The sequence below is a fragment of the Canis lupus genome, chromosome 7, assembly GCF_048164855.1.
Source record: "Canis lupus baileyi chromosome 7, mCanLup2.hap1, whole genome shotgun sequence".
Classification (NCBI taxonomy): Eukaryota; Metazoa; Chordata; class Mammalia; order Carnivora; family Canidae; genus Canis; species Canis lupus.
The window spans coordinates 61,312,108-61,327,875 of record NC_132844.1 but is presented as its reverse complement, the minus strand read 5'-3'; the positions used below and the strand labels follow the sequence as shown (position 1 = coordinate 61,327,875).

General features: G+C 36.0%; 1 protein-coding gene across 8 annotated transcripts in view; it reads left to right on the top strand.

Moving 5' to 3' along the window:
- The window catches only part of UBR2 (ubiquitin protein ligase E3 component n-recognin 2), a 129,661-nt gene that overhangs the window by 71,441 nt on the left and 42,452 nt on the right, over window positions 1-15,768 (top strand). For all 8 annotated transcript variants that reach the window (XM_072832986.1, XM_072832984.1, XM_072832985.1 and 5 more), the window contains 7 exons: window positions 6,082-6,245; window positions 6,332-6,431; window positions 8,377-8,505; window positions 9,574-9,757; window positions 12,102-12,163; window positions 12,840-12,950; window positions 13,899-13,964. In XM_072832986.1, coding sequence (XP_072689087.1) covers window positions 6,082-6,245; window positions 6,332-6,431; window positions 8,377-8,505; window positions 9,574-9,757; window positions 12,102-12,163; window positions 12,840-12,950; window positions 13,899-13,964 — 816 coding nt within the window. The remainder of the gene's footprint in view (window positions 1-6,081; window positions 6,246-6,331; window positions 6,432-8,376; window positions 8,506-9,573; window positions 9,758-12,101; window positions 12,164-12,839; window positions 12,951-13,898; window positions 13,965-15,768) is intronic.

Genomic DNA, 15,768 nt, shown 5'->3' with positions numbered 1-15,768 from the left:
AGCTTAAACTGTTAAGAATTAATTGATTTATCTTTTTGTCACAACTGACAACAAGCTTTTTGCAGGCTGCTAGTCCATGAACGGTTATGGCGTGCATCCGTGACATTGTAAGCAAGCACCATGTTTCAGCCTCTGAAGAGTGGAAGTCTAGGCTTCCCCACTCAGCCTTTGCTGGTGTAGTTACTGTCTGAAAATTTCTGTCCTACTGGGTTACTTCTTTCCTGTGGCTGACAAAGCAGGCTTTTATTGGGACTTTTTAAAAAATATGTGCTCGTTGGCATTTTTGGGTTACTAGCTTCTTAGAACTCTGTCTTCTTGTGTTCTTTGTGGTCCGTAGCCAGTCTGCCTTCTTCTGGCCACCTTTCTGAATCTTATGGTGTTGTTTTGCTTATAATGTCCGGAATTGTTAGGTGTACTTACTAAGAAAACTACACCTACTTTCACTTGATTTCTGAAGCAAAAATCCATTCTTTTTTAAGATGCCAGTTTTCTGGTGAAATTCTCCATTTTTCCTCAATTTTCTGAAAATGTAAATCTTAACTTTTTTTTTTTTTAAGATATTTTTATTTATTCACGAGAGACAGAGACATAGGCAGAGGGAGAAGCTGGCTCCCCACAGGAGGCCAATGCAGGACTCTGTCCCAGGACCCCAGGATCACGACCTGAGGCAAAGGCAGAAGCTCAACCGCCTGAGCCACACAGGCGTCCCTCTTAACTATTTTTTTTTCCTCTTAACTACTTTAAAGTCATGGTCTTGGGGCACTTGTGTGGCTCAGTTGGTTGAGCTTCGGATTCTTGATTTCAACTCAAGTCATGATCTCAGGGTTGTGGGATAAGTCCCACTTCAGGCTCTGTGCTCAATGTGAAGTCTGCTTAGGATTCTCTCCCTCTGCCTTTCCCCGTCCCCACTCTCATGCATGTGCTACCCCCTACCAAAACAGATATATAAATAAAATCTTAAGTAAAGTTATAGTCTGATAATGTCATTATCTAGATCATTTGTAGTTCTATTCCTATTTGATTTTTTTTTTTTATATTTTGCCCTATGTAATTTTCAGTCATTTGAAATGCTTAACTTTTTTTTGACATTTGTCTTCGGTTTCAGCAGTGTTGCTTTGATTTATGCAGGTTTGGCTTCCTTTATATTTATACATATTGGAGTTGGGTGACGCCTGGGTGGCTCAGTGGTTGAGTGTCTGCTTTTGGCTCAGTGCGTGATCCCAGAGTCCGGAGATCGAGTCCCACATCAGGCTTCGTGCCTGAAGCCTACTTCTCTACCTGCCTGTGTCTCTGCATCTCTCTGTGTGTCTCTCATGAATAAATAAATAAAATATATTTAAAAAAGATATTGGTGTTGGTAGATACTGTATCCCTAGGCTGATGGCTTTCTCAGTTTTGGAAGTTTTAGTGTCATTCTCTCCTCAAATATGGTTTCTGCCCTATTCCTTTTTTCTCATTGCCTTCTGATAGGATGTTTTTTATTAAAAATCTTAGACACTGCATGATATCTTTCTCCTAAGAAAATTCTCCTTCATGTTAGGCAGCTGGAGTGAGGCCAGTCACCTTAATCCAGTTAGAAATTGACATGACTCCAGGTTATTGGTTTTTGGGTTGTTGGGGTTTTTTTAGGTTTTATTTTTTCATGAGAGACACAGAGAGAAAGGCAGAGGGAGAGATAGGCTCCCTTGTGGGGAGCCTGGTGCGGGATTCTATCCCAGGACTCCAGGATCATGACCTGAGCCAAAGACAGATGCTCAACCACTGAGCCACCCAGGTTGCCCCTGTTTTGTTTTTGTTGTTTGTTTGTTTGATTTTTTTGGTTTTGTTTTGTTTTTTTGTTTGTTTTGGTTTTGTTTGTTTTTGTTCTTAAGATTTATTTATTTATTCATGAGAGACACACAGTGAGAGATGCAAAGACATAGGCAGATGGAGAACCAGGCTCCCCACAAGGAGCCCGATGGGGGACTTGATCCTGGATCTTGGGATCACACCCTGAGCCAAAGGCAGATGCTCAACCTCTGAGCCATCCAGGCATCCCAAGGTGCCCCTATTTTGGCAAGACTTTGTCTTCTGGGTCATCCTCACCCCTGTGACATTCCCAGTCAAGAGTCTAGGGTGTTCACTAGAGTTCCTTTCCTCTCTAGGTTCCTGAACTTGTTTTTTTTCCTCTGTTTGCTGAAACTGCCACATCACTCCTTTGCTCTTCTAGTCTGTCTGCTCTTAGACTTCTGGCCTGTACAGCTTCAGAATTTTGTAGGTGTCTTATGGGGAAAACTAGAAGAAATTTGGACTCCATCTCCACCCTTCTGTTCTCACTAGAATCCTGGCCGCCCCACTTCCCACACCAGCTAAAATCTCAGATTTCTCTCCCTATTAGCATCTTTTTCAGACTCCTTCCTGGGATCTTCAATCCTGTTTTGCCCTACTCCCAAAAACGTCAGATGCTGAAGGAAAAGCAGCTGCAGGATGTTGGCTTAGTGCCCTCTGCCATTCCCCTTCTCTATGCTTTTATCCCCTTGAATCCTTGTTGCCTCAGCAGCTCTCTAATGATTTCAAACTTTTTTTCCTAATTGATCTTTTCTGGTTGTTCTTAGGGTAAATGTTGGTCAGTCTCAAGCTTAATCCATCATGACTGGAAGGAAGAGTACATGTATAGTTTATTTGAAAAAGCAGCATTATTCATTAATCTGCCTAACCCTGCTTAACAATCAATTGCCTGGATATTAGTTAAGTGTTCTTATCAGTGATAAAATCTCATATATTGGTCTTTTGGGTTAACTGAAAATCCAGTCTTCACTTACAAATAGCCTGATCAAGAACCAGTACTAATAATTCAAGTGATTACAATATCTTGTTCTAATTTGTTTTTATTAAATGTGCCCTAATTTATAGTCAGCACTACCCTGTATGCTCTATCATGTTTAGTTTAACTAAAGGTATATGCACAGGCCATTATTTTTCAATAGTTTTTCAGAGAGGTGCTTGGGTGGCTCAGTCAATTGGGCATCAAACTCTTGGTTTCTGCTCAGGTCCTGATCTCAGGATGGTGAGATGGAGCCCCACGTCAGGCTCTGTGCTCAGAGTGGAGTCTGCTTGGGATTCTCTCTCCCTCTGCCCCTGCCCCTCCTGCTGCTTGCTCGCTCGCTCTCTCAAAATAAGTAAATAAAATCTTTATAAAAAATAAAGTTTTAAAAAAATAAAAATAAAGTTTTTCAGATTCTTGAGGGGGGGGCCTATGGCCCATTTTGAATATATTGTTAGATATGTAATGAGCCTTGCAACACAAAATTGAATACAAATTACATAAGACAAATACAATTGTAATTAAGGTAAGTAGCAATAGTATATTTTAAAGCAAAGTGAACTATAGGCATTTAAAAGTCAAGCAGGGGCAGCCCGGGTGGCTCAGTGGTTTAAGCGCCGCCTTCAGCCCAGGGCGTGATCCTGGAGTCCCGGGATCGGGTCCCACGTGAGGCTCCCTGCATGGAGCTGCTTCTCCCTGAGCCTGTGTCTCTACCTCTCTCTCTCTTTCTTTGTGTGTCTCTCATGAATGAATAAATAAAATCTTTTTTAAAAATAAATAAATAAAAGTCAAGCAGTTTTTTAGGATGATAAGAAGTACTAGAACTGTATAATAATATTAGATACTTAATGTTGAAGATTACCTTAATAAGTAGGTAACAATCATAAGGTGATAAAGCCAAGCACTTAGAGTTTTTTGTCCTTCTCTTCTATTGTAACCTTGGAAAATATGCTTTCTTTAGTTTTCTTTTTAGAAGTAAAAATTCCTGAAAAACACCCCTGTTTTAATGAGACAGTACTAATGGATGTCTAATCATTGTTGTTGTTTTTTAAGTTGGCACCCATGACAATTAGAATCCAATCCAAAATTACATAGTGGATTTAACATTCATCTGAAACTGAAAATGCTAAATAAATGCCTTAGTTGGTGAGATTTACATTCCACCAATATTAAATTGTCTCTACCAAACTTCCTTCAACTGTTGGTTATAAGTCTTGTAAAGCAGGCTCTACAGAACATTTTCCTTGGGTCAAATTGCGTTATACTCATTTAAGTTTCTCAAAATCAACAAATATGCAAACGAAAAGGAATATCCTCTTATCTTAACCTATCAATATCTCTTCTTCAAACTTATCCTTAGTCTTCACTGTGTAGGAAAATGAACAGAAGTTAATCCTGTTGACTTTGGGGATTCCTAGGGCCTATGTCCTGGCAATGTGATGATGACATTTGAGTTTTCAAAGGAATATTTAACTGTAGATTTTCTCCTTATCCTATGACCTCAGAACTTAACTTTTACAATAAAACACAACTTTACTATATTGTTAGACTTCTGTCTTCTGAGCTTTTTTGCCCACCTTTTTTCCCCCCCACCTTTTTAAGAGATACATGCATGTATGTATTTGAGAGAGAGAGTACATGTGAGCACTGGAAGCTGGTGTGAGGCAGAGAGAGGGAGAGAAGTGTGGAGCCTGACATGGGGCTGGATCCCATGACCCTGAGACAGTGACCTGAGCCAAAATGAAGAAGTTGGCTGCTCAACCAACTCACCCACCCAGGCACCCCTGTCCTACTTTTTGATGCAACTTTCTATACTGCTAGTTAATAAGAGACCTAGTTAAATAGTCCCCCAACACCAATAATACCCTTGAACCTAGCTGGCTAGGAAAAAAAAAAAAAAAAAAGAACCTAGCTGGCTAGAAAAGTAGGGGAAATACATGATCTTTTATAGCAGAGTGATAATGAAGAATTCAAATAATATTAGACCTTCTGACTATTATGGAGCAGAAAAGGAAATGCAAATTGTTATAAATAATGTCCAACTTCATTCAAAGTATGATTCAAGTTAAAACCATCAGAATGGCAAAGATCAAAATGTTTAAAGTTGCATTGTGTTATTGAAAGCATGACGGGAAAGGCACACGCAGTAGATGGACATAGAAATTGGTAAGCTTCTTTGTGGAGACAATTTAATGATATTAGTAAAATTTATAATATGCGAACACTTTTACCTAGTAATTCCACTTCTAGAAAATTATTCTATAAATATCCTTGCAATCATACACAGCTAATATTTGTTGCAATATCTTTTGTAATAAATAGCATAAGACTGGAGAAAACTCAAATGTCACAACATATCACCAGTAAGCGCCTGCCAACTAAATAAAGTATGATAGAAAAACATACCTGGTGAATTATGAAGAATTGAGCAATTCTTATACATGAACCAATAATGGGATAATCTCCAAAATATATAAAGTGAAAACAACAGTGTAAATAATGTTTATAATATACTATCCTTTGAGGGCAAGAAATGGATATAATTAAATATATATATACTTTTATCTACTTAGTAGCACTTAACCCATATATTATAAACGTATATACATGTGTATATACATATATATATGTATGTGTTATACACACACATGCTATCTCTGGAAAAATATGCAAGAAAACTGCTAACAGAGATTGCCTTTGCAAGGGGGACTTTGGGAGCTAGGAGACTTTTTATGTATGTTCTTTTTTTGCATCATTTATATGTATTTGCTTATTTAAAAATATATATACGTAGAAACAAAAACAAATTTTAAAATAAATTTTAAAAGGAGATTAAGAGGAAATACAGTTTCATACTAAGTTCTACAGAATGAATCTATGATAGGAACCTCTGGATTCTAGAATAATTATACCATACCATTATAGGTGTCTAAATGTCTCAGTTAAGAAAAATTTGCAGCCTGGTTCAGACCCCTACCCTGAATTGTCTTTGAATAAATGAGTCTTGGATCTGTCTCCTAATATTCTGGCATCTTTCTCCCTGATATAATTGTTGCTTCATACACTTGGCAGTTGGAGTAAGTAATTGTTGTTTAAAAATACACAGTAATGCATTTATAATACTATATAGTTACATTGAAAAGGGTTTAAACTTCAAAGAGCTAACCAGTGGTGGTGACTTTTTTTTTTTTTTTTTTTTTTTTTTTTTTTTTTTTTTTTTTTAGCTTTCTAGTAAGTAGGTTTTGATTACCAATGTACTCTGATACACTTTGTTCTAGGCTCGGATGCTTATCACAGAAGAAAACCTGATGACCATCATCATTAAGACTTTTATGGATCATTTGAGACATCGAGATGCCCAGGGCAGATTTCAGTTTGAACGATATACTGCTTTACAAGCCTTCAAGTTTAGGAGAGTTCAGAGCCTTATTTTTGATCTCAAGTAAGCTTTTGTTTAATTGTCTCAGCCACCTGCATCTTTTAATATGTGTTTACCCATATGTTCATTGCTATTTTTATCTTGTTCAGGTATGTGTTAATTAGCAAACCAACTGAATGGTCAGATGATCTGAGGCAGAAGTTCCTAGAAGGATTTGATGCCTTTTTGGAATTACTCAAATGTATGCAGGTATGTATAAATGGAACATTTTAATGAGGAGCACTTCCCTTTTATTTTTTTCTTGGTTCATTAAACTTAACATCTTTCTATCTAGGTGTTTTTTTCATTTGGGGCACATTTCCAAAAGAATAATTTGGATGACTACAATTTGGAGCAAGAAGCTTGTCTTTAATTGGAAACTCTTAGATGTAGAACAATGACATCCAAGCAAAAGTTTTGGCATCTATTGTTCTTTTCTATTTGGTTGTTCTTTGGGTTACTAGTAACATTCTTTCTTTGAGGATTGCAAGTTTACTATATTTTAATATACTATATTTTAATATGCTTAAGTAAAAGTATTAATTTAATTATTAAGTGAAAGTATTATTAAGTTAACTATGTTTAATTTTTATTTTTAATGTTTCCATAATTCTCTCCTTGATATAATATTTAGATAATACAGTATAGAACTTGCTCCCCTCTGTTTAATTCTCTTTTTTGGAAACACCTAATACAGAAGAGAATCTAGAAACAGAAGCCAACTGGTAAAAAAAAAAAAAAAAAAAAAAAGGCCAAATGGTATATTTAACCAGTTTAACTGTAAGAAGGTGGATGTCATCCCCAAATTTCTGAGCTGTTCCATTGTAATTCTTTTAGTAGCTATCTGGCTTTCTTAAGCAAGAAATAAGCAAAAATCTACTTAATCATTTTTGGAAAATATTGTAGTTTCTATGTTGGGTGGTGGTTCATGGATATTTAATTTATTATAATACTTATATGTTTTTCTATCTGTAGAAACTTTGGTCATTTTAAGTACTTGATGTGTCCTCTATTTTCTGTAATCTAATCAGCTCTGACACACCAAGAGGGTAACTAGGCTGGCTTCTAAAACATAGTCTTAGTTAAAATTATTTCAAGGGGAACCTGGGTGGCTCAGTGGTTGAGCATCTGCCTTTGGCTCTGGTTGTGATCCCACAGTCCTCGATTTGAATTCCACTTTGGGTTCCCCATGGGGGGCCTGCTTCTTCCTCTGCCCATCTCTGTCTCTCTTAAAATCTTAAAAATAAATGAATAAATAAAATTATTTCAAAAATGTATATTCTTATAAAACCATTTTATTTTTTTGTTTTGCTTTTTTTCTGGTATTTTTTGTAGGGTTTTTTTTTTGGTTCTTTTGCTTTCTTTTAGTCTGTGAGAACTTTTAGTTGCAGATTAGGAATTAATACGAAAACTTTATTCCAGTAACATTTTAAAAGCCTAATTTCTTTTTTTTTTTTAATTTATTTATTTATGATAGACACACACACACACAGAGAGAGAGAGAGAGAGGCAGAGACACAGGCAGAGGGAGAAGCAGGCTCCATGCCAGGAGCCCGATGTGGGACTCGATCCCAGGTCTCCAGGATAGCGCCCTGGGCCAAAGGCAGGCACCAAACTGCTGAGCCACCCAGGGATCCCCTAAAAGCCTAATTTCTTCTAACAGTTTAGTCTGTAGATGATAGAGTTAAAAAATAATTAGAAGGATTGTTGCAGTGAAGTATACAAGATTGTTTAAAACATATACAAGATTGCCTCAAAAATAACTCAAGATTATTGAATTCAAAATTAATTTAAGATTTTATGTGGTCACTTGAGAGAGAGTGTGTGAGCAGGCGGAGAGGCAAAGGGAGAGGAAGAAGCAGACTTCCCGCTGAGCCCAACACAGGGCTAGGTCCCAGGACCCTGGGATCATAACCTGAGCTAAAGGCAGACACTTAACCGACTGAGCTACCCAGGTGCCCCTCATTTATATTTTAGAGAATGTTAATATAAAAATGTAATTTAGAGAATTGGACTGCTTAGACTACTTGAAGCTGTTTGTTAAAAACTTTGTTTTTATAATCAATATATATTTTTTCTGTATTATTTCTTAAAATTCTATGTAAGAGGACAAATACAATTTTAATCCATTTAAAATCTTTTCTCTTCCTTTAAGGGAATGGATCCAATTACACGTCAAGTAGGACAGCATATTGAAATGGAACCAGAGTGGGAGGCAGCCTTCACACTACAAATGAAATTAACACATGTCATTTCAATGATGCAGGACTGGTGTGCTTTAGATGTGAGTTTCTTCTAGGGGTGGGGGTAGGAGATAAATGGATGAAGGGGAGTAAAGACTCCTAAGAAAATTCTGAGGAGATTTGGAGAGGATAGTGGTGATACTTACCTTATGAAACAACGTATTTTCCTCTCTTACCTATAAATTCCATAAAAGTTAAAATTCTGAGGGCTTAAAAATTGGAAAATAGAGGAAGAAGTAATCTACTCTCTTTCTTCTCTTATGTTGCTATCTTCATTTTTTCCACAATCTCATCTAGATTTTGAGCATATAAAAAGAGTTTAGAAATTTATCCAAAAGTAAAAAAAGAAAGAAATTTATCCAAAAATAAAGCTTTACAATTATTTCATTTGTTCTCTGTCTTTATAAAGTCTAGATGAGAGCCTGTGTAAGTTAAGAGGTAAGAGAAAATTTCTATGAGATATAAACTATAGGTCAGTTAACTGATCAAAGAGTAAAGAATATTCCTGACTGAGAGACAACTACATCATGCTCTGTGATGAAAAAGAGCAGTGAGAAGGCTCAGGTTGGAGTACAGAGGTTGAAAGTAGAAAGGCAGACTGACTTTGCAGGACCTTGGAGGTCATGGAAAGAAGTTTGGATTTTATTCTGATTTGGGATGCCACTAGCAGCTACCAAGCAGAAAAGGTGACATGATACAGTTTACATATTTTTTAAAATTACTCTGTGTAAGAATAGATGGAGGAGAGCAAGAGTAGAAACAAGGGATTTAATAGATGGTTGGCTTTCCTTTGAGTTACTGAAGATGATCAGTGGCCAGGTTTGAGAGAAATTTAGAAGATGAAATTGCCAGCTTGGTTATTGATTGGACAGTGGGAAATGAGAGAAAGGAGAGTACTGGAATAACTTCTAGACTTCCACAGCTATATGGAGATGTTCTTCCCTAAGACAGGGCACTGGAAGAGGGACCAAGTTGAGGGAAGGAAGATTGAGTTTGGTTTTGCCTATATTGATGTCTGAGGTACTTACTCATCGTTGAATTTGAGGTGCTTATTCAATATTGTAGAAATCCAAACTTTTGAGTAACTTACAGAAAATCCTCTTTTTTAGGAAAAAGTGTTAATTGAAGCTTACAAGAAATGCCTTGCTGTATTGATGCAGTGTCATGGTGGTTTCACTGATGGTGAACAACCAATCACATTAAGCATTTGTGGACATTCAGTGGAAACTATCAGATACTGTGTTTCCCAAGAAAAAGTTAGCATTCACCTCCCAGTTTCTCGCTTACTTGCAGGTAAAGCATTTCTCCCCAGAAAAGAACCCTGAAATTATTTTTTAAATTGTTGTTTGTGATTAATATTTCTTGAATACTTACTATACATTATACTGAGAGTTTTATAAACATTAACTTCTTTAATTACCATATCAGCCTATAAGGTAGGTATTATTATTACATTTGCTTCCCAGATGGGAAGACTAAGATACAGAGGCAGCTTCCTTAATGTCATGCAGTAAGAAAAAGTCAAAGTCTGCATTGTTACAGTTCAAATCACCTTATCACTTTACTGATTGCTTATAAATTGAAACCATTCTAAATTTTTTTCTCTCCCTCTAAGCTGTTTTTTATTCATTTATTGATAACCTTTTTAAGCAGCACGTCAAGAGTGAGTCCCAAATCGGATTGATCATTTTTTAGTCATAAGTAGTTGATTTATAAGCCCTTTATATACATGGTAGAGTATTTGAAGCTGCCACCTTGCAGCAGCTAAAAACTTTGATTATGCACTTGTCCGTCTCTATCTACAGATTCATTTCAGTGTAGCTTCCTTCTATATTTCTTGATTGCAGGAATTCTTACCCTACTCACATACTACTGTTCCCTGTAGTTCCATTTTTAACTTTGAGAGTAGAACAGAGTTCTAAAGATAGTTATTTTTACTTATTGTAGAATTTGTAATTTATCTTAGGTATGTGGTTCAATAATGTGATGTGAAAGTGGTTGTGTACATATGTGTGTAAGAGATTGTGGAGAATTGATATCATTTCTTCTTTAAATGTTTGGTAAAATTCATCAGTGAAACCATATGGACTTGATCCTTTTTTTTTTCCTGGAGGGTTAATTAATTACTGAATCAGTTTCTTTAATGGATATAGGTTAGTTCTAATTATCTGTTTCTCCCTGTAGGAGTTAGTAGTTCATGTTTTTTAAGAAACTGTTATATTTCATCTAAGTTATCAAATTTGTGAACATGGAACTGTTCCTAGTATTCCTTTATTATTCTTTTATAATGTCCATCGGATAAGGACTTATAATCCCTTTCTTTTCTGAATGCATTTTTTTTTCATTGTTCTGAGCATTTTTTTTGGTGCTAGGGCCTAGCATTCCAACAGTCTTCTGGCAGTCATGGGGATTTAAGATAACTTAGACATCTAAATATCACTAATGCAACAAATAGGATAACAAAGTAGTACTTAAGAATGCAATTGTGATTGTGGGAAGAAATTCCTTATTTCTGTAACTTGTTCCGGCCCTGTTTTGTTTCTGTAAGTGCTGTGAGCACTGAACCTGTTGATACTTGATATGAGCAGGTGGCAAGCATGGTGTGGGAAAGTATTCATCTGGAATGTAGGAGTGTTGGTCCTGTTTACAACTCAGCTACTAATCTTTGCTGCCTTCAGAAATCTGGTTGTATGATGGAGGCCAATGCTGAAAGTTATCCACAAGGAAAACAGTCAGTACTCTGAGAATGTACTCATTTCTGCCTAAATCTGTATCACTCTCAGATCTTCTCAGTAGACATTTTTGAGCATTCTACTGACTATATTTGATAAAGCTTGACCTAAATGCTTATAATCTAATTGAAGAGCTTACTAAAGTAAACATACACAAAACAGTTCAAGAACAACTTGGAGTGTGTACTAATGGAGGTTAAGTGGCAGATGTTGAGTGCAGGTCATTAGAATGAGACTCATGATGCGGGTCTTCGTGAGTATGAAAGCCGCAAGCCAGACTTGACCATATGGCCACATCTATTGACAAGATTGTAAAAAACATTCTCTGTGTAGACAACAACATAAATAGGACAATTAATTCTTAGTTAACTGAATTAACCAAGGTTGAGCTATTCAAGGGCCCTTTGCAGTTGGGAACTAGAGAGGCTTTGATTTTATGCTGGAAGTTCTGGGAAACTTAAATCTGAGGTCAGGATCAGCACAGACCACAAGTCTCTCTTCTTGCCAGAAGGATCTCTCCTACTATACTGTAAATGAGAACAAACTCCACAACCCAGTAAAATATGACCCTAAAGTGGGCATAGCATAAATTGCTTTGATAATTATATAACTGCTTTTGCTGTATTTGTATGTCTAACAGTTACTTCTATAAAATGTCATCTATGTCTATTAGTACCTATAATTAGGATTCTAGCTCTAAGTGTACCTTTGATACAGAGGTTCATGAGAATCTCATTTTAAAAAGCTTCATTTATGGATGCAATTTATTTTTTAATCTTAATTTGTAATGGGATAGGTTCCCAAAGAGAAAAAGTAGTTAGATACAAAGTTGAGTGAATACTTAGGACTTTTTTCTAAATGATCTGCAGTTGTAGAAATACTTTTTTGTTTGTTCTCCCATGCAGGTTTACATGTATTATTAAGCAAAAGTGAAGTGGCATATAAATTTCCAGAGCTCCTACCTCTAGTAAGTAATACTAACATTTAAAAGTAAATACCTATTATGTTTCATAAACTTGAAATCACTTGAAAACAAACTTGATTAATCAGGATACTCCAGAAAAACAGAACCAATAGAAGATTGTGTGCCCATGCATGTGCACATGGGTATGTAAGTATGGAGAGAGAAAAAGAAAAAAAAAACAAGATTTATTGTAAGAAATTGGCTTGTGCAGTTATGGGACCTAGCAAGTCTGAAATATACCTGCGTGGTAGTCTGACAGACTAGAGACCTAAGGAAGAGTTAATGTTGTAGCCTGAGGTCCAAAGACATTCTGGAAACAGAATTTCTTCATCCTTGTGGGGGACCTCAGTATTTCTTATAAGGCCTTGAACTAATTGGATGAAGTCCAGCCACATTACAGAGGGTAATCTGCTTGACTTAGAATCTACTAATTTAAATGCTAATCAGTCACTTCTACAAAATACTCGCACCAACATCTAGACTGGCATTAACCAAAAACTAGGTACCATGGCCTAGCCAAGTTGACACATAAAATTAACCATCACGCAAACATGCTTTAAGTAATTTTAACTATTGTTTTATACAAAGTTTCCATCCCTATCACCCTATCTTCTTTATAATAAGAGTTGAGATTTTTGTGGATTTTTAAATTTATTATTATTTTTTTTAATATATACAGAGTGAACTTAGCCCACCCATGTTGATAGAACACCCTCTTAGATGTCTTGTTTTATGTGCCCAAGTACATGCAGGAATGTGGAGGAGAAATGGCTTCTCTCTAGTAAACCAGGTAAGTATTTTTTAGTTTATGAAGAGTTTTCAATCCATCTATTCCTTTGGCATCTGTGAAGGTTGTACATAAGTCATTGAAAGTTGAGTATATGTATATTAAAATTGTTTGAGAAGATAAATGTAATGTTAAACCAAAAAGTTTCTTAGAACTTTTATTCATACTTTGCTAAGAAACAATAGAAATGAACGCAATTTTCTTGATTTTTAACTTGAGAGCATTTTTAGAACAGTTTTAGAACAACAAAACATAAGAAAAATCCAGATTTCATCTATTTAAATAAAATTGTGGTAAAAGATGAAAGTTCATTAGAAACTGATGGTTACCAGAGGGGAAGAAATCAGGGGGTGAGTAAGAAGGGTAAAGCAGAGTGAAAGGTACAAAATTCCAATTATGGAATAAATAAGTCACAAAGATAAAAGGCACAGCACAGGGAATATAGTCAATGGTATTGTGATAAAATTATATGGTAACAAATGGTGGCTACACTTGTGGTGAGCATAGCATAACATACAGACTTGCCCAATTACTATGTTTTACATCTGAAATTAATGTAACATTGTGTGTCAACTATACTTCAAAGAAAAGTTCTATTACTACAGCTCTGAAATTTTGGTTTTATTTTTATACCTTATCAAGGCTTGGTGCAGGGTTTTTTTTTCCATTTTTCATAGCCATAAACCTTACAGAAAAGTAACTTTGTTAGGAAACACAGAAAGTTGGCTGCAAAATGTGAACCATAGAATGAACATTGAAATCTGGAAATTTCTAATTAATTAATCTCTTCTAAGACAGTATTAACTGTTAAGGAAACCACATTGTGTGTGTGTGTGTATATACGTGTGCATGCCCATGTGCACTTGCATTAAACTCATGTGCTCTTGGGGATTGGGGAGAGGAGAGAGCTGCACAAATAAAAACCTATTACCCAATATAATTTTTTTTTAGATTTATTACTACCATAATGTGAAATGCAGACGTGAAATGTTTGACAAGGATATAGTAATGCTTCAGGTAATGAATTAAAAGCATTAAACTTACAGGTTGTAAGGAATGTTTTTTTTTTTTCTTGTCATTTCCACAGAACCCCGTCACTTATGATTACTCCCAAATCTGTAACACCAGCCTAGCCCTGTCTCCTGAGCTCCAATCATAGGACTAACAGGCTATAGAACATTTCCATATCAATTTCCTGGACACATGTCAGATTTAACATATTCAAACTAACTCCTCTTATTTCCGCCATACCTTCCTCCTCCTATCTTGGATTTCCTACCTTGGTATATTGTTCAACAATCTATAAAGTTATTAGAGTCAGAAACCTGAAAGCCATCCTTTTTTAATTGTCCTTTGGTTAAAGATCCAAACCTCTTAAACTGATTTCCAAGGCTTATGAAACATAACTATGTTAAAATTCCCTGAGATTCCTGTGCTCTCTCTTAAGTCTTAAATTCTGTACATTTGTTTTGCTCCCTAGTTTGCTTACCCTACCCCCTTCCTTTTCTGTTCACCTTGTAACTTGTTTTCCTGTATGTCTTAGTATTTAGTGTCACTTTCTCTAGAAAGCCTTCCCCAACACACAAAAATGTAGCTAAGTATTCCATTTGGGAACACCCATAGCATGGTGCTCATCCCGATTACCATGGCATTCATAGCTCTGGATCACAGTTGCCTATTTACTTTTTATCCTCTCTGTTAAACCTTGGCAACTATATCTTAGTCCCTTTTTGTCTACTATGCATAGCACAAAGTCTTATCACATAGTAATTTTTCCATGTTATTGCTGAGTGGATTTAAAAATCGTAGAAAAGGGGACACCTCAGTGGCTCAATGCTTGAGCATCTACCTTTGGCTCGGGGTATGATCCTGGGGTCCTGGCATGGAGTACCACTGGGGAGCCTACTTTCCATTTACTTGTGTCTCTGCCTCTCTCTGTGTGTCTCTCATAAATAAGTACATAAAATCTTTTAAATTAATTTATTTATTAAAATAAAAATCATAGAAAAGGTTATGAAATGTGAATTTCAAAAATGATTGGCTCAGGTCGTCTGGGTGGGTCAGTTGGTTAAGCGGCTTAGACTCAGGTCATGATCCCAGGGTCCTGGGAACAAGCCCCGCATCAGGCTCCCTGCTCAGTGGGCAGCCTGCTTCTCCCTCTTTCTCTACCCCTCCTCCCAGCTTGTGTTCTCTTCCACAGTCTCTCTTTCAGTCTTTAAAAAATGATTGACCCAAAATAAACTTAAATCCAAGTTGATTTAGAGTTTATACAAATGGAATTAAAGGAGAATTAAAACTAAACTAACATTTTAAAGCTGTTGTTTCAGTTAGTATAATCACCAAAAATTAGTTTGAGAGTTCTAGAGTTTAATATTATGTAAATAAAAAGAACTAGAAGCCTAATTGCCATAGTGCATCTTTTTTTTTTTTTTTTTTTTTTTTTTTGCCATAGTGCATTTCTTTCAGAGTCCATACACTACTAGATAGTGACCAGAGCCTTGAGATAAAACTTCAGAACTGAATTCATGGGTTGCAGTTAATTCAGAGCATTAAAAAGAAAATATATAGTCCATGTTATTCTGATGTGTTAGGTTTAAAGGGTTTTTTGTTTTGTCTATGTTTTGTTTTACCAGCATAGATTTCTGTTTACATTTATAGCTTCCACAGGTAGGCAATTGGCTAAGTGGGTTTTCATCTGTTATAAGGATTGGTGAATAAGTAAGCTATTTTCACTTATGCTCCCCAAAATATCTTTCACTAATTGTTTAGTAGCCCCTTTGACCTCCTTCTTTTCCTTTATCTCAAACTTTAAAAAAAAAAA